Source organism: Neolamprologus multifasciatus, chromosome 10, assembly GCF_963576455.1.
Source record: "Neolamprologus multifasciatus chromosome 10, fNeoMul1.2, whole genome shotgun sequence".
In the NCBI taxonomy this organism is placed as follows: domain Eukaryota; kingdom Metazoa; phylum Chordata; class Actinopteri; order Cichliformes; family Cichlidae; genus Neolamprologus; species Neolamprologus multifasciatus.
In genome coordinates this window covers 5,825,149-5,839,142 of record NC_140448.1, presented here as the reverse complement: position 1 = coordinate 5,839,142, position 13,994 = coordinate 5,825,149, and the positions used below count along the sequence as shown (strand labels likewise).

General features: G+C 45.2%; 3 protein-coding genes across 11 annotated transcripts in view; 2 read left to right on the top strand and 1 right to left on the bottom strand.

Moving 5' to 3' along the window:
* The window catches only part of LOC146509441 (vacuole membrane protein 1-like), a 56,537-nt gene extending 51,743 nt beyond the window's left edge, over positions 1 to 4,794 (top strand). For 7 of the 8 annotated variants that reach the window (XM_085174022.1, XM_085174021.1, XM_085174020.1 and 4 more), the window contains 2 exons: positions 1,075 to 1,177; positions 2,163 to 4,794. In XM_085174022.1, coding sequence (XP_085030148.1) covers positions 1,075 to 1,177; positions 2,163 to 2,306 — 247 coding nt within the window. In that variant the 3' untranslated portion in view covers positions 2,307 to 4,794. Of the gene's footprint in view, positions 1 to 1,074; positions 1,178 to 2,162 lie in introns of those variants that run through there. The other variant, XR_014876364.1, reaches the window with a different exon arrangement.
* nherf4b (NHERF family PDZ scaffold protein 4b) overlaps positions 1 to 13,994 on the bottom strand; it is a 350,895-nt gene that overhangs the window by 115,459 nt on the left and 221,442 nt on the right. The window lies entirely within an intron of this gene.
* The window catches only part of rps6kb1a (ribosomal protein S6 kinase B1a), a 27,725-nt gene continuing 18,646 nt past the window's right edge, over positions 4,916 to 13,994 (top strand). For both annotated transcript variants that reach the window (XM_085174015.1, XM_085174014.1), the window contains exon 1: positions 4,916 to 13,205. In XM_085174015.1, coding sequence (XP_085030141.1) covers positions 13,171 to 13,205 — 35 coding nt within the window. In that variant the 5' untranslated portion in view covers positions 4,916 to 13,170. The remainder of the gene's footprint in view (positions 13,206 to 13,994) is intronic.

The window sequence follows — 13,994 nt, the reverse complement described above, 5'->3', positions numbered from 1 at the left end:
GACACCGACGTGGAGCCGAGGGAAACAAAAGCTCAGAGGATGTAGCTGACGGTGCAGCGCTGCAAAACAGAAGAAGTTCAGGTCTTTAGTATGTATTTGTTCAGTGATTAATCACTAACTCCAGCCAAGGGATGGGCCACTGATTTGCTATTCTAGGGCATTCTCTGCAGTGTGTGTGTGTGTGTGTGTGTGTGTGTGTGTGCGACAGAGAGAGAGAGAGGGGGGGGGTTCAGTAGTATCTTGTAGTTGGTGGCTAAACCTTGTAAAGGGTTTTCCTAATATGGGCCGTCTTACTGGAGTCCCCGCCCCCTGTGGGCCATCCCCCAGGTCTCAGCCAGTGATGACACAGCGTGGGTACGACTCACTTCCTCATTAATTGGCTGAAACCAGTTCTTACAGGAACCGCCTGTGATAAATGTGAGAGTTCTGAGAAGTCATTCATTTCTCCTCGCTGCAGCGGCAGAGGAGGCACTGCAGGGGAGTTGAACGAGTTCACCGATGTGTGTGAGCGAGAGGGAGGGGAGTGTGAGACACAGCGGAGTGGGAGAATGTGGGTGACTACTGCAGCTGCCGACTGCGAGCCGGCCAACTTTACTTCAGCTGTTTTAATCTGTTTTTTTTCTTTTTGTTTTGATTTTTAAAATGTTCAGTTTGTTTCCGAGTGCTGCTGTTTTTTTCTTTTATTTTTACAGCTGTGGTAGTGTGTTTTTCTCTGTGTGTGTGTGTGTGTGTGTGTGTGTGTGTGTGTGTGTGTGTGGGGATGAGCAATGAAGGGATCGCACTCGCTGCTCTCCGTCTCTCTCCTCGGAGAGAGGAAGCAGGCGAGGCCGACACTGTACAGGAGACAGGACGGCGTGCCTCCCTTTGTTGCTGCCCTTGGGCTGGTGAGTAACAATGATGTGATGTGATTTGTGCCCCGCAACCCCACCCCCTCCCTGTTCTTTCCCCAATGCATCCCCCCTCCACCCTCTACCTCTGTCTTTCTCTCTCTACACCCCCCTCCCCCCACTCTTTTTCCTCCTCCTCCTCCACCACCAACACCACCAACCCCCACACCCGTGTTGGTGGAAACAGAGCTGTTCCACTGCTGGGTGCGGCACTGCAGAAGCCCTTCAGGGAGTACTTGGAGGCCCAGAAGGCCAAGCTGCACCATCTCAGCGGAGCGGGGATCCCAGCTGTAAGTACGGGGGCCTCAGTGCCCGGCTCTATTCATTCATGTTTGCAACAAAAAGTGGAGCGCACCCCACTTTCTCCAACCGTTTTTGTTCCCTCCACTTTCTTATGCCTAACCCGTTTTCTATAACGGGCGCACCTGTTTAACTTTATTCATTTAAAAAATCATTATTTCATAATCCAAAGTTGTGTGTGATCTGTGGAAATGACACGGGCCTGTTTAGGGCTAGAATGACAAAGTAGCTGAGGGCGGGCTGGGCGGGCTCGAGTTCAGGGAGGAGAAAGAGGGGGGAGAGGGGCCAGTGTGGGGTCTGGCTTCGCTCGCTGTATTGAAGTGTACTACTGTAGCACTGCTGACTCATGCTCCATCTTACCAATTGGGAGAGTGCGTCCGAGCGTGGTCACTCCCCTATGTGTCACACACAAACACTTGCACTCGGTGCCCCGCCTGAACCCGGCACTGACTGCGGAGCGCGGCGCCCACCCCCTCCGCTAGTGACAATCCATCAAAACCCCCATCTGGGGGGGGAAAAGAGCCAGTTGTAGCTTATTTGTCTTTGAAAACTTTGTTCCTCCGGCTCTTTATTCCCACTTTTCTCCCGTTCTGTGTGATTCAAGTGACTGAGTGAAAATATGTTTCCTTTGAATTCAGGAAGCAGAAGGATCGACTCGGAGTTGCACAAGGACAGATTAAGGCATTTCTAGAACAATGTTCCTTTTTTCTTGTAACTTGAGCCTTCAGCAGTTACAGGCTAGAAACGAGGCAATTTAGCTCGGTGGAGGCAGGCTGCAGGCTGGGGTCAGCGGGGGCGTTAAGAGGGAGGACGGTGGGGGCTGCCGCGTGTTTTATTACCCCTGATCTCTATCTGTCCTGCACATGGAGCCGGATCCCCACCTAGCCTACAGCATCAGCAGAGGGGAGAGTGTGGGGCTTGTTGTGGGGCTCACTGACGGAGCTCCTCTCTTCTGTTCTCTGTGGTTCCTGGCAGGAGGAGAGCTGGCTGTCCTGGCTCTTTGAGAAGCTTGTGGTCATCATGGTATGCTTCTTTGTCTGCTCCATTGTCAACTCCATGGCTCAGAGCTACGCCAAGCGCAAACGGCAGGAGAAGCATTCGGAGAGCAAGGCGGAGTGAAGGCCGGCTCGAATCGGTCCATCACCTCCAGGCTGCTTCCTTTCCTCCTATCTGCTCTTCCTCCCAGCTCATCCCCCGCTGTGCATTTAGGGAAACATGAGCCCCATCTGGTTTCTCTCTCGTGGTATTAGCGACTTGGACTCTATCTGCTTGTTTTCAAAAGCTTTGCATTTGGTAGTGATTTCTGTGATAGTTGTGTGTAAGGTAGGTGCTGGGCTGCATGTGCGCGCGTGGAAACTGCATTAATGTTGGTGCTTTTAGGAGCTCCACGTGATAATTCTCCACAGTAGGCCTTAAGCTGCACTGTTTATTCCACTGGTGTTTATTCCACTGGATTTGTGTAATCTGAAGAAGCATCGTTGGAGTCGTAGCTTATAAAACCAGCACAGAGTTTGTTGTTTTTTGATTTGGTTAAGAAACAAAGACTTATTGTGTATCTGGTAGGAATCCTGTATTTATGCTGGACTGGAGCTCGCTGTCACTCTTCTTATTTCTAAATATTGTTGAGCTCCACGTTAATTGTAGTAGAGATGTTAATAGATGGTTCCAGTTGTAACTGGTGCTTTAGACAACTGCTTCTTTTGTGTGTACAGTAAAGCGCTCTGTAGTACTTTTGGAGAGAAATGATAAATCAGCCATGAATCACCCGCTGGTCCCTTTGTCTTCCCTTATTGTTCTGCTTCCAGGAAGAGAGCGCATGACTCAGCCCGGGGCTACTTTACCAGATGCAGCCGTATATTGAATCAGATCTACAACTGTGCGCGTGCCTGTGTGCGAGAGCAAGACGGAGATAGTAGGTCGTGTCGGCACGGCCGCCACATTTGTTGCTCTCTGTTTTTGTCTTTTATGGATTAAAGCAGACGGCGCTCCACTCAGCCTGCGAGTCGGAGCGACAGCCGCCGATCCCTCACACTTAGAGACGATCTCTGTTATGATGTCAGATGTTCTTCTTTGTCTTCTTTTTTTAAAGCCCTCTTCTCCCGCACGAGGACGCCAGGCTCGTGTTTGATATTACGCGAGCGGCTCTTAAAGCAAAAGCGCTTTCTTTTTTTTGCTGCCTGGATAACGACAGTTGGCTCTCGGCGTCCGCGCTATCTTCCTTTTTTCAGTAATTGCCAGTGAAATGTGCTATTTCTTCTCTGTGCCGCTGTCGTGCTACGCTGGACTGAGCGCAGCGGGTGCTAGAGCAGCGGGGGGAAAAACCCTCAAGTGCACAGTGAAAAGCGTCTGTGCCGTTACCTCAGCTGAACCCTCGAATGAACTCGCTGCACTGCCCGAGTCACGGAGCCAGGAGACGAATCACTCGAGTAGATTTGAAACAGAGGGGCACTGTTGAGCTGAAGCCTGCGCTCTGCACCGGCTCCAGCAGAACATTCACGTCTCCTCCTCTCTCCTGTCGTGGTAAGTAGGATTAGGGCTCTTTCTCTTTTCCTTTTTTCTCTCCCCCCCTTTCATTGTTGTCGTTCTGTACACGCATACGTCTCAGGCATGTCCGTCACACTCTCGGCCTGTCAGATAGCTTATCAGACTGGTGTTGGCTGTTAAGATTGCAAGGCGACAACAGTCTGTAGGCTGTCTGACATTTCGGGCTCTTTCATCTGACCAGCATCCTGTTTTGTCCTCCTTCTGTTATTGTCATTGTTTCAGTTAGCATCAGTTCCCATTTAGAGGTGTGTGCCACGATGTCACTTCCCTTTATCCCAACCGCTCGTGAAGCATCGGCGATACGAGTCTGTTATTTATTTCCTCCGCACTGACGTCTGTGAGGGTTTTTCTGTGAGGAACTGTGAATTCACATGTTTGCAAATGCACACGTAATGATGTCAGCGATGTACTTCTACGTGCACGTCCGTGTGAGTGTGAGAGTTGGCTCTTTCCTCCTGAATTTCCAGAGAATCCAGACAGCGCACACCTTATTGCAACACATCATGTTGTGACACTCGGTGTCGGTACGGTACACGCAGTGCTTCCCCAGCTCTCCTTCCCTTTCACACTTCCCTGTTCTGCTTTACTGAGAACTTTCTTCTCTTGCTCAATATGTACTTTTACTGCATTTTATTGGAGCAGCTCTTCGAGGGGGTGTTTTTTTGTTTTGTTTTTTCCAACAGCCACACATCGGTAATTACACAAAGCTGAAAATCATTGCTTGACCAGCGAATGCTTGTGCTGCACAGACACGTTTTATTTTAGGTCTTTTTCGAGAATAGAGCAAAAGCTGCAAACGTACTCGCGCTGAAGCAGACTCACGCTGGCTTAAAAAGTGCTTTTCTTGGCACATTCGGCACGTCCTGTTCCATGAGGGAGCCCCCGTTTGGCAAATACAGTGTGTGTCTGTGTGTGCGCATGTTTGTCTACAAATTCTGTTTATATTTTACATGTAAGTGCCTGTATTTGTTGTTTAATATGTCTGTACCTGTGCTATTTTTAAAGGTGTACACACTGTTTTTTTTTTATTCTGCTTTTTCTAAATAAAGTCTATTAAAAGGAGGATTTGTGTTCTGTTCATTATTCGATAAGTCTCGACTACCCAGGGTGGCGTTTACCTTCAGGCCTCTGAAGAATCTCACGTGTCAGCCAAGAAACTGGGACTGTGAGGATACAGAGTCCATCACAACTCCGATCTCCACGTCTGATGTTTCAGATCCAAACAGTTATCACGTTACTGATTCGCCCTCTGCACTGACATCATCTCCATTTCAGATTCCAAGCGAAGCTTCTGCTGAGTTTGGGCTCTCGTCACAAATTAAGTCGACTTAATCTGAGCAGCGTCTCCGTGAAGTAGTAAAATAAAACTGCATCAGTTTTAAATGATCATTAACACTATACTGCTTTGGAACAGACAGCTGCAGTATTTTAAAGCGATAAATACTTTAATGTTTATGAAATGTCACATGACTTCTGTGTGGTTATGAAAAATAAGCCCAGTGTTGGTGGGCGTGTTTGAACAGCGTGATCTTTGTCCTGAGGTCAGGCGTGTGACCTGTGCCGAGTCCTGTCCCGTTCCCACAGCAGCCACACCCACAGCACCATGAAGATGACTCTTTCCACCCACCCCACCCTTCCCCTGGGCTCTGGCTGAAAACCGAACATGCAAATGCTGCCTGTCTAAACAGGTTGGGGGACCTCTGGCTGGTCTCTGCATATGCTGTACAAACGATATTACAGTTAAATCTGGCGGCGCTGCTTCTTTTAACCTCCTGCCTGCCTATGGCTCGCCACCCCCTCCCTCTCCAGTCTGTGCCCCTCCTTTCAGCACGCTAAACACCCAGGGATGCTGAAACATCACTGACTTCATCCAACACCCGCCCACCCGCAAACCCACTCTGCATTTGGTTATCCACTTAGTTCCTTTCACATTCTGTCTCATTACATTATGCTGACGATGTGGATTTCTTTTCTTTCTTTTCTAGTTCAGAATCACATTAAGGTCCTTCGTTTTTGTCAGCAGCCGTCACGGCATCGTGTCAGAGCACAGTGGAGTGAGCAGGCGCACCAAATGGTACAAAGATGCCCTGCAAAGAAAAGTCACCCCGTTAAAACATGGAAAAGCCGAACGAGCTCCAAACCCTGTCGTCAGATCGCAGAGAAGGATTTAGTGACATAATGGCCCGTTTAGGACGACAGCTGTGCTGCAATATGCTGTTTATATACACAATGTGATGTCAAACTTAGACCTGGAGATGATGTGCCCTTCCTGTCAGGATACTGTGTTCGATAGTTCACCGTTTTAATTTAATACTTTTAATAATTGAGATGATTTTTCTTTTTTATGGACATAAATGATTATTCAGTGCAGAGTATTTTACAGCTCACATAAGCATGTTGATGTTTGGCAATATTAGATTACAAAAATATAAATGTTACTATGCAGAGCGTAAATAATAAACAGGTTCGTGTTGGATATATTAAGTTTTAAACTAAATAAATAAATATTAGCATTCATATTAATACAGCTACATTTAAACAAAATGCAGCTGGTGACATGTACGTGTACAGGACTGATTTGCAGACCTTGTACCTGCTCACACACACACATAAATGCAAATATAGAAACAAAAGACACACACAACCAACCAAACTTTTTCATTTTCCAACTTGTTGCATTCAGTAGCCTCGGTAGTCTGACTGCACCAGCACATCCGAGGACTGACCAGTTCAACAACGTCTCCTTAACCCTGCCGTACACGTTTCCACGCGCGCACACGTCATAACCGTGGTAGCCCCAGTCCTAAAGGCCTTTGTTGTGCTTTGGTATGTCCGGATCAAACGGGCTTATCAGCAGCTTCAGACTCCTCATAACTCACTCAGAGCAGAGATGTGGGCCTCGGCTGGTCGAGGCGGAGCGTCTGGCTGAAGCATCAACACTTGCTCGGCTCCTGGTGTTAATGATTTACAATCACCTAAATGAAACGGCTCAAACAATTACCACGTGATGATGTATTGTTTCTCAGATGGAACAAACGCATCTCCGTGCCCCGAGCTGAACCTAAATCACGCGTGGGTATTTTAACAGAGCATAATTTGGCAGAAGCGTCTGCTTTTCCTGCCCACACGGTGCCAGCGGAGCAGACAGCCTAATGGCTGACGCCAGGTGGCCGCGTCGGGGCAGCGTGACGAAACACATCCTCTGCTCTTCCGCCTGCTTTTCCTCAGCCTTTCAAACTCCAGGACTGACTTCAAGTCAGGGCAACGTTTTAAAATGATCTGAACTTATTGATCGGTGAATTTCATTGCGCGCGCTCTACTTATATGCAAGTAAAAAGTAAAGAATAAAGTTTGTTTTTATTTCTCTGTTAAAGGATCTTCAGAGCAGTTGGTCACTGATCAGTCTTTTGTGTGCCACTGTGCCTCCTGTGGAAACAGGACAGAGGACTCGTAGTAAACCTGCATAAATGGCTCGTCACGTTTTTCACAGTTTGTCCTACCTGCATGTCCCAGGAATCCTGCCAAGGAAACTGCGTCATTCAGGTGTGGCATACGTACAAAGCGGACGTGAGCGCCGTGTTAAGATTAGGAAACACAATAAGGCAGAGCATGCCTGAGAGTAGAATGGGCGTAAAATCGTCGAAATGCACCACGTAGCCCAGCACACACTGTTCGAAACTGCCCCCCCCCGATGTGAGTATCACTGAGTCAACCTTTGGAATGCCTGAAGTCTGACGGCACGGACTCTCCTCCGCACGGGTTGATCCTCAGGCCCGGGCTGCTTAAACTCAGCTTTACGCGTACGTGCAGGTGTCTGTCATGACATGATGCCATCTGAGGAACATCACAGGAATGCCTCACAGTGCCTTCCGAGCATGCCATTCATGCTGTCCTTTATCCTTTTTCATTTCAAATTAGGCAACGCTAGAAAAGAACCAGAAAAACCGCCAGTAGCTGATTTTGAAGAAAGTGCTGTAGGGTACGCTGCGGACGTGACGCGACACGTTCACTTACCGGGGCGACAGGTAACGATCCTGGATGGGTTTATCAGAAGCACCTTTACTGGTGGCGCTACAGAGGAGGTCAACAGTCCTGGATGTTAGCAGGATCACCTCCTCACTATGGTGCTGCTGTGCAGGCTGCTGTGTGCAGGCTGCTGTGTGCATTAGCCTGCCTGCTGTGACAGACTGTGTTCTGTCAGAGGCTTTTGTTCAAATCTAAAGATTGGTTTAACATGTTACACACCAGCTACTGTTAGCAATTTAAAAAGGAGCTTCTGTTGATGTCAGGAGCCAAAAACATAAAAAACATGTGCATATGTGTGACACCACAGATTTTGACATTAAAATCCTGATATTACTCTCTAAAAACGTAAACTCTCATCTTTTGTGCCATTCTGCTCAGAGCTAATTTTAGTCTTGCCCTCATTCTCTGTATGTGGCCTCTTTACTCATGCGATGTGGTTATATGAATCGTGCCCGTGCTGCAATCAACCACACACAGCAAACTAAACCGGACACACACATGCCAGACTCCACCACTCCAATGTGCCGTGTGCCCACGTTCATGTCGATCTCTCAGAGATATTCCACAGAAATAGTTTTGTCTCACCTCCAGATGCTTTCCTCTTGGTTTCAACACTGAGCCCCGCAGTATTTATCACCATAACTCCCCTTTATCTCTGAACAAGGACCACGAAGCTAAACTTAGTTAATAAATTTGACAGGAAGTTCTCAATTATTTGCTTACACCAGTGTCTGACTGTGGTCTATCGTGTAATACAATCAGTATCTTGGGGGAAATTACATTTCTTCAAGGAAATTAAACATTTATTGTCCGACTACTTTTTGCATGTTCCACCAAATATTTGGTCTGTGGGAGCCCATTGTTAGGAAAAACACTTCTGATTACAAAATCCCAAATTTTTGGTTGGGTTTTATTTTTTTGGGAGGGTAGAAATAATCTTGCATAAAGCCTCCATATTTGCAATAAAAACCTATTTGTTTATAATAAAAATGCTAATATTTCAAATTAGCCATCTCTAGATTGCTTTTTTGTTTGTTTTCATGTCACAAAGTCAGAATAACATTTAAATATTGTTTATCTTGATTTTAATTTCAAGGAAGGAACAAAAAAGCCCCAGTTTGGTTGCAGTTATCAGCAGGTACGATACAGTTATAGGGGAATGCCTGCCATTATAATAAGAAGTCTTTAAAGGGCAACTGTGTTAGTTAAATTAGTATTGCACTGGTGTTTTTGGCTTCTGTGACTCTGACTTTCATCAGCGACGGCGCTAACCTGACGCAAACACTGTGCTTGAACCCACACTGGTGCCTGGTGGCCCTTTGCTTTGCTGCAGGTGTGCAGATGCATAGATAGCTGACTTTTCAACGTTCACTTTTCAGTCTGTACTTTCTTTTGGAAAATAAACTTCCCCACCCTCTTTTGTGCGTCAGCGTGTCGCTTTTGCTGTCACCTTTTCACACAGCTTAGTCACAATATGAAAAATTGGCGTCAATGACAGGACTACTGCCTGGTTATAGGGGAACACCTGCCTTTTAAACGAGAATCATAAAAATTACACCGTTTTCTCGTGTTACAGCCGTTTATTGTTCACATAAAACACATTCAGGCTGGAGTAGAGCCCCCGCCCCCCTCGAGTTTCTCAGTAAACCACAGGTGTATGCATTCAGCAAAAAAAGAAAAATGAAGACGCTGACAGCTTTAACCTTCAGTTTTTAAATGAATGGCCTTCCATATTGACCAGGTCCAAACACGAGAGCACAACCCAGTCAGTTGATATGCAAAGTGATTTTGAACAAACACAATCCCAACCTTAAGTCATCGCGCAGACCCACAACAGAGCGCCGTGACTTTCTACCAGTGTCTCTTCTGTTCTTTTGTAAACATAAACAAAGCTAAACAATAGAGAGAACACACACACACACAAATCCTATTTTGTTACACGGTGCAGCTGGTTTTGATCACTGGGTAAAGCAAAACAAACTATCAGATGGATTTGAGGCAGCGCTCAGAGTAACGCTACCCTGCGAGGGGCATTTCCTCAACCCCGCAAACCGCTCCGGCAAATAAAAGAAGGCTGACCTCGTGGCTCCTAAAGTGAAAGACATGCTGGGAGTTTCGTCTGTAATCATTGTCACTTTTCCTGTACTATGCAGGAGGTCACGCATAGTTGAAGTGTTCAAAGACGCGCTGTCTTGCAAGAGGGAGCACATTTATGCTAACTGCTTTCACTTTGAGCAAAAGTGACCGACTGATATAAAGTGTATATTTTTAGCCCTTTATCAGAGAAATAGGTTGAAAATCCACTTTTACAACCCACTGTTTAATTCCTAATAGTTTTGCTGTCACAGCAGATGCATGTGGGCTGGTTAACCTTCAGTCTTCCCTTTCTTATTGTGCAGAAAGCTGTAAGTGCACTGTTTGACACTGGAGCGACTTTTTCCTGTCTCCACCTCATATTTAACACTGGGAAAGTAATTATGAGCCAATACAGGATACAGAACATACATTAAAGAGGCAGATGTTTTCCTCTACCCTGTGGTGCTAATTATTCTATTAGACTGTTGTGGTGTGGGTTTCCCAGTTGTAGAGCTACTGCTTGTAGAACTTCTCTTGACTAAACTAAAAGCAAATGGCTCTTTCCTTACGCTGTTCAAATCACCCAAAACTCAGCAGCAGGGTCTCTTTCTGCTCATAAAAATGATTTTTTTTCTGAGCCCTTTTAGGCAGGAACTGTTTTTTTAAACCAAACTACACCTGTCAACCACATTACCACAAAGGAGGAAGTGTGCATCTACCTGTGACGGTGCAAACTCTGCTATTGTTCCTCTCAGCTGGCTGAAGGCACCTGTTGGTTGGCCAGTGTAAAAAGGAGAAAGAAAATAGTTCCCACATAATACTTCTCACAAAGTTTGTTTTTTTTTCCTATTCATGTGGTTCTGTCATATCCCAGAAAGGGAAGACATCTCTACAGCTGATATCTCCCAAACCAGGTTGTTCACACCAAAGTATTTCTCATAGATAGTCAGGGTGAAAACACAACAGACGAACTCTCTCTTTAAGAGTGAATCTGTGCCTCAGTAAATCTGATCATTATGGATTTATTGAGCTTTAGTTTTGATAGCTCGCTGACACTGAAACAGGTGAAGATAAACACACCATATATTTGAGCATTTTGCACAGGGCTGAATAAACCGCTACGCACTGTTAGCCTTTGCTTCCAAAAATGTTGTCGACATTAAATTTCTTTTTTTAACCACTTCCCCGACACACACACACACACACACACACAAACAAAATCCTTTCAAGGACAACATGATGATGACTCACGATGAAGACATGGAACAGTGCGACACTTCTCAACAAAAGGACAAAAAGCAGAAGTGTAGTAAGCTTCTAAATACAATGTGAGGAAATAGCAACAAGTTCTCATTCCGCTTCTTTCTACAGGTACCGCAGACATCACAGGGTAGCATGCAAGCTTCTCTCAATATAGCGTCGACAGCGTGGCCATAAACGGCCTCAGGCACAGATGCTCGTGTGCTGTGTGAGCTGAAACACCACAGGGTTTCCTGTCTGTGTACTCACAACAGGAAGGTACACTTACCTGTACTGCTTTGATATCTCTGTATCAGTGTAGACAAATCTAGAGGACATCCTGAAGCTCTAAGCCAAAGGCGGCACAGCATGTTTCCTCATCAGTACGATACAAAGAAATTCAAATATATATTAGCATTTGGTGCATTTTGTAATGGTTTTGGATTGGACGAAAGCGCGGCAATACAGCGTGAATAAACAGGCATTTTTCAGGATGAATGAATGAGGAGAGAAGAAAAAAGGATTGCCTTTTTCTTGCTGCCACCTACTGGTAAGAAAAAAGGGGGATTGTATACAAACCCTGATGTGAAATACCTGAAGAAGTCGCAAAGAGCAGAAAAGGAGCGTCTTATACTTTGGAGCCTTTATAACAGCAGATATTTGGACTCAGACGAGCAATGATGACTCATGTAAAAAACAAGTGTGTCAGTCCGACAGAATGATACTGAATCGTCTGGATGGAAGTCATCATCATCATCATTATCATCATTATTATTATTATTATTCACACCCCTGCTCAAAAACCTGTGCAGGCTAAACACGCGGTGCTGAGCAAGTTTATCAAACCACTGCCCAATGGATGCTTCATGCCCCAGCTGTCCTCAATTAAGAATAATTAACAAAATGATTTTTAAAAATATTTCTGTATTGGTTAATCCAGGAGTTTGTGCAAACTCATTAATCTAAATGATATTTTTATCTGTTACCTGTGAACGTTTAAATGTACTGTTATACACAAAAGCTGGTTTTAAAGCCCTTTTTCCTGTGTCAGTCTATTTAAGTGCTTCTGTCTAACATTCACATGCATTCATACTCTGATGGATGCTGATGGAGGGCAGCTTGGGGTCAGTTGGCAGACTGGAGCTGGGAGCACACAGGGATCGACCCACAGACCATCGGTGACCTGCTCTACCCCCTGAGCTATGTCACCAGCTGAGCTACACCACCTGGTGGTCAACCACCACTAGTTTTAGTGGTTGAATTTTATGTTTGGTCAATTTCTGATTTCTCAGAGAAGTCCAGTGTCACTGGACTGCATGACTCATTAAATGATCAGATTATGATGAATATGATTGTCTGTACTGCAAGTTTGGAAAGCAGCGAAAGGAAGCTCTGCTAAGTCGAGGACTGCAAAGTCTTACAATCTGCTGTTGTGAGTAGGCTAAAATAAAAAAGGAGCTTACATTATACATCTGACCTTTGTTTGATGAATATGTAAAGTTAGTGTTAGATTATGACATGGAGCACTACTGTGTCACATGACACAATTTCTGATTTTAAAAAAAACACCCCAAGTCTAAAACTATCATCTATATTTTTAGAAAAAAAAACACAGGAAATGAAATACATTCGCTCATAAACATGTACTATAAATACGTTTTTATGCAAAGCTTTAAATACAATTCAAATGTAATTTGCACAGACTGGGAAATAAATCATCCACCTATATTTATTCGTTCATTTATTTATTTTTCTTATTAGTGTGTGTTTGTTTGTTTATGTTGGCACATCTGACCACTTTCCCTCTTTCAGTTACTGGATTTATTTTCCTGATCTGTCGTTACTGGAACTCTTTCCTGGTGTTTTCGTCCAGCCTGAGCAGAGTAGTGCCGCCGGCCGACGCTAGAGGCTCTTTTTGTTGCTGCTGTTCGATTCCGGTGTTGTTTTGGTTGGTGAGCCCATGCTTTCTGCTGTAGCCGGTTGTAACGGTGATGGCTCTCACATGAGGTGACGGAGCGGGCCTGTGCTTTGTCATTTAACGCCAAGTAAGGTGTCGCGGCCATGGCCGCGGTTTTTGACATCGATTTGGATCAACCGGATGAGAATGTCTCTGACGAAGAATTTGAGGATGGGGTGAGTTGATGCTAACGCTAAGGCTAATGTCCCTGCTGTTAGCCAGTTAGCTAGAACTAAGCAGCTCCGAGGCCTAAGTTGCTAACACCGGTGCCCATGTATCCATTATCGGACACATCATCTTTCACTCTTTTCCCGCGTATTAATGTGCTTTCACATACAACGTTAGCTACACTGAAATTAAACATTATAGTTACATTTTCTGGATTTTACTTAAAGTTTTGGACGTTGGATGGCTTAAGTTAAAGTGGCCAGCCCTCAAGTACAAGTAAGGTTATTCTTCAGTTGAAAGTGTACAAGCAGAGAAGATATCAACGCCAGCGTGTAAAGAAATCAAAAAGAAGGTAAAATGTCAGATTAGAAATAAAGCATAACGAAAGCTAAACAATAGCAATTGACGGTGTAGTAGCTAGGGCGTAAGGGGTTGTCCGATAATGGAGCTATGAGCGGCAACGCTATTAATCGGTATTTTTAGAGGGATGCTCTTATTGCCGTGTAACTAGCTACATTAGCTGCACATGAATGCTATATCTGCCGTTTGTTAGCTACTTTAATTTAATCAGTAGTGTATCCCTTTCTGACCGTTTTTTAAGAAAATAATAATAATACAAATAAATTATACTCCAGCCGACCAACAACAGGCTGAAATGCTACCGGTGCTAGCATCACTGCAGGTAAGAGGATCACACTTTTGCTAGCCTTCCCACCGCGGTGTAACGTTAACGCGAGGCTACGAGTCTGCTGTCGTCGCTGCGTTCCTGGTTATCAGTTTCGTTTAAAACTGATACA